The sequence below is a fragment of the Pongo pygmaeus genome, chromosome 5 (assembly GCF_028885625.2).
Source record: "Pongo pygmaeus isolate AG05252 chromosome 5, NHGRI_mPonPyg2-v2.0_pri, whole genome shotgun sequence".
In the NCBI taxonomy this organism is placed as follows: domain Eukaryota; kingdom Metazoa; phylum Chordata; class Mammalia; order Primates; family Hominidae; genus Pongo; species Pongo pygmaeus.
Window position 1 is genome coordinate 41,016,761 of NC_072378.2, and position 4,102 is coordinate 41,020,862.

General features: G+C 43.6%; 1 protein-coding gene across 1 annotated transcript; it reads right to left on the bottom strand.

The window, feature by feature from the left end:
- Positions 1-713: 713 nt before the first annotated feature.
- On the bottom strand, positions 714-2,595 carry LOC129039408 (uncharacterized). The gene is made up of 4 exons (XM_054493143.2): positions 1,607-2,595; positions 1,423-1,518; positions 1,043-1,191; positions 714-924 (listed from the first exon to the last, which is right to left on the bottom strand). The coding sequence occupies exon 1, from the start codon at positions 2,583-2,585 to the stop codon at positions 1,635-1,637; it is 951 nt and encodes a 316-aa protein (XP_054349118.2). The 5' UTR covers positions 2,586-2,595; the 3' UTR covers positions 714-924; positions 1,043-1,191; positions 1,423-1,518; positions 1,607-1,634.
- Between the last annotated feature and the right edge of the window lie 1,507 nt (positions 2,596-4,102).

Here is a 4,102-nt window from a genome sequence, read left to right on the forward strand (position 1 = left end):
AAGTTTTAAATAATTTAATGAAGAAAAACTTTCATACATCGACCCCTCTAAAACTTTCCTACCAAGATTTTAGCTCTAATATACTGGAAAGGGACTTGGATTGGAGTCAGGTGATGGAGTTTTACTCCTAGCCCTGCCAAAACTAAGAGAATGTTTTATCTCTCCAGACCTCATCTTCTCCATCATACTATGGCCATGGTAATCCTGGCATGGTCATCAGTGACATGTTGGAGACACATTCCCTGCATGGAATGTATAGCTGAGTCAGGATTAGAACCCAGTCCCACAGCCCAGGGATGTTGAGAAATGTCCCTACAGGAGGGTCGGTTCAAATAGGTGGAAGACCCACTGGGTTTCTGAAGGATGGGCGAGTCATGATGGGAGCTCGGTAAGGAAGAGCAAATTCACACTCACCCCTCAGGGAGATGCCAGAACCCCATGTTTTCCTTCATTTCCTCCTACTCCTACTTGGACCCTAGGAGCTTCTGCACTTCTGTGGCAGGTAGAAAGGAGGGTCATATGGACCTTTACACAGGTCTTTGAGGCTGGGAGCCATAAGTTGCTAGGAAGGGACCAGAGTTCTTTATAAGGCACTTACTAACTTAGTATTTCCACTCTCTCACTCTAAGCTGGAGACAAGTCCGCATTCCATGGAAGTCTCAAAGAGCTGTTACAACAATAAAATAACTTGCATAGCTATATACTAACCCAGTAGGAAGAATTTGTTTTTTTAATATTCATAGAAAAATTTGGAGTATTATTTCCATTTTTCAGAGGGGAAAGCTGAGAGTCTGGAAGATGCTGAGACCTGTAGTAGTAGTATCAGAGAGCAATCAGGATTTTCATTGTTCATTCATTCAGCAGCTACATGTTGCAGGCATGATACTGGACCATGGCATGAATCAGAGGCCTAGATCTTGCTCTCTTGGGGTGACAGTTTGAAGTGAAAAGACACAGTTTAAACAGGTGATCACAAGTGCATTAAGTATTTTACACAAGAACTGTAAAAGGAGCTGCAGAAGAGCACAAGAAGAGAGCCCACCGTGTCTGGAGGGTGAGGGAAGCTGCCTGGAAGAAGGATGTGCAGGCTTGTATTTCCAGGAAGAACTAGAATAATCCAACTCAACGACTTGGGAAAATATCAGTTGTTTACCCGTGTACTCTAGGCCTGGGCCGGGGGCCATCTTCTCCCTTTGGGAACAGAGACATGTTAGGGTGGGTGAGCCTGGGAAGCTGAACTCATCACAGGGGAGAGCCTGCTCTTAGGCCCTTGTGCAGAGTCTGGGCCCTGAAGGTGTGTCAGGACAGCAAAGCTCTCCAAATCATTGTGGACCAGTTAATGGAGATATTAACTGACACCTCCCCTTAGCCCTGTTCTGGGTGGGAGGGAACTCCCCTCACCTTCCAGACTAGTACACTCACCAGCAGCTCAGACATGGTTGGCATTTTCGCTATGATAATTCATTCATTCCATGCTGTTCTCTCAGGGTCTTCCTATCAGTGCCTTCGTTTCTTTATCTGTAAAATTAAAATAATGACAGTCCCTACATAATGGATTGTTCAAGGATTAAAAGGGTTAATATAGGTAAAGTGATTAGAACAGCACCTGGCATGCGGTAAATGCTTAGCAAAGATTATGTGTTATAATCATCGATGCCAAGTTGTCCCACAGACAGGGGCAGGGTCACTCTCTCTGTTGAGCCTTTTGCAAAAATGCTTGTGTAGTTTTTGGTAATAATGAAGATAGTGATGACGCTGTAAAAAGTGGTTGCAATGGTGATAATAGTCTCCACAGTGACAATGATGATGATGGTGATGATGACTGTAATAATTATGGTGATGGTGATGGTGAAGATGATGATGATGATGGTAATAGTGATGCTGATGATGACAGTGAAGATGACAATGGTAATGATGGTGATAGTGATGGTAAAGATGATAATGATGATGCTGGTAATAATGATAGTGATGATGATGGTGAAGATCGTGATGATGGTAATAGTGATGGTGATGGTGAAGATGACAATGATGACGGTTATAGTGATGACGATGGTGATGGTGAAGAAGACGATGATGATGGTAATAATTATACTGATGGTGATGGTGAAGATGATGATGATGGTAATTGTGATGGTGATGATGATGGTGAAGATGATGATGGTAATAATGACGGTAATAGTGATGGTAAAGATTATAATAATGATGGTGGTAATGATAGTGATGATGATGGTGAAGATGATGATGATGGCAATAGTGATGGTGATGGTGAAGATGACAATGATGATAGTTGTAGTGATGGTGATGGTGAAGATGATGATGATGGTGATGGTGAAGATGATGGTAATAATTATAGTGATGGCGATGGTGAAGATGATGATAGTAATAATGATGGTTACAGTGATGGTGAAGATGACAATGATGATGATGGTAATGTTGATGGTGATGGTGAAAATGACAATGATGATGGTTATAATGATGATGTGATGGTGAAGATGATGATGATGATATAAGCAATGATGAAGATTCTCTGTGGTGATGATTGATACATAACAAGGAGCAGGTTGTGGACAAGTAGTTTTCATCATAGTCTTTCTATGACAGCTATGGGGAAGGCAGAAATAGCTACCACTCATTTCCAGAGAAGGATCAAATTTTAGGTATTTCTTCTCCATTTTTCTGCCTTTCTTTGTTTCAAATGAAGAGACATTAATGAAGAAATTTACGGAGGGATGGGCAGGATTAAGAGAATTAGTAAGGAAGAGTGAAGTATCCAGGTACTGGCAACAACAGGAAGTGGTTACTACACCTATGTCCAGAGGGAAAAGAGAAGGGGGAAATAGCATTGCTGGAGGCATTGGGATATAGAGTCAGGAAGAAGAGCCTAGGGCCAGCCACTGCCAAAGATGCTCAGCTGAAGCAGGGAGGGAGCTGGGAAGAAATACCCCCACCGCTGTCTCCCCTGCCCTTTGATTTCCTGCCAAGCTTCCCAATTGGACACCAAGGACAGGGAGGCCTAGATGGTACTTTTTGTACCAGGCTCAGAAAGTAAAGGGATTCCTGGTACAGCTTAGAGGGGCATGTGCTTCCCTCCTGGGTTCCAGTTTTCTTGGTGAGTCACCCAGGGACATGACACATGTCTCATTCCTCTTGGTGCCCCCTACCCCATCCCAGGCTGAATCTGATAACTAGCACACAGTGCATGTTTTCTGGATGCATACAAGACCTTGTTCCAGACAGGTAGCTCGCAGAGCCTCATCTTCACAAGTAAAAGAAATGTCACCCTCTCTTCTAGTGGCTGGTTCTATTTCTTTCATGACTCAGTTTAGACATCTTGATTTTTTACCTAAATCACTCTAACTGAAATAGAAATTTCTCTACCCTCCCATTCTATGGTGGAGATAAGGCAGTGGCACTCACCTTTCTCTGGAGCCCCTATGCTGGTGCAGGGACTGGATTGAGGTGTCATCCCTGCTCTGCCAATGTGTGACTGAGGATGCTGTGGCACTGTCTGAATATTAACTATCAGTGACTGGGAGATACTTGTTGGGAAAAAAAAAAAAAACTTCTCTTCCTGTAAAACATTGAAGAATAAATAAACCTAAAGGGTCTCCTTGAGCCATGCTTCCAGGGAAATTGAATTATTTCAGCAGAGCCAGTCCTACCTGAGTCCGCTACAAGAGAGCAGACCTTTCTCCAAAGCAGCCCTGCCCCTTTCACTAGGCAGTCTCCAAGTGCACAGATACCACACCCCCTTTCCTGCCCCTACCATGAAGAACAGACTGGGTCAGCGAGGTCTCAAATTGAAGGCAAACCGGGGCCGAAACTATTAGTATCACTTAAAATTCACTCTCCCCCTTTCCCATTGTTCTAATACTTTTGCTCCTTAATTGGATACATGATCAACGTAAATTCAAAATAAAGACCATTTTTCAAGGCTGGGCACAGTGGCTCACACCTGTAATCCCAGCACTTTGGGAGGCCGAGGTGGGTGGATCACCTGAGGTCAGGAGTTCAAGACCAGCCTGGCCAACATAGTGAAATCCCATCTCTACTAAAAATACAAAAAAAAAAAAAAAATTAGCTGGGCGTGGTGGCGGGCACC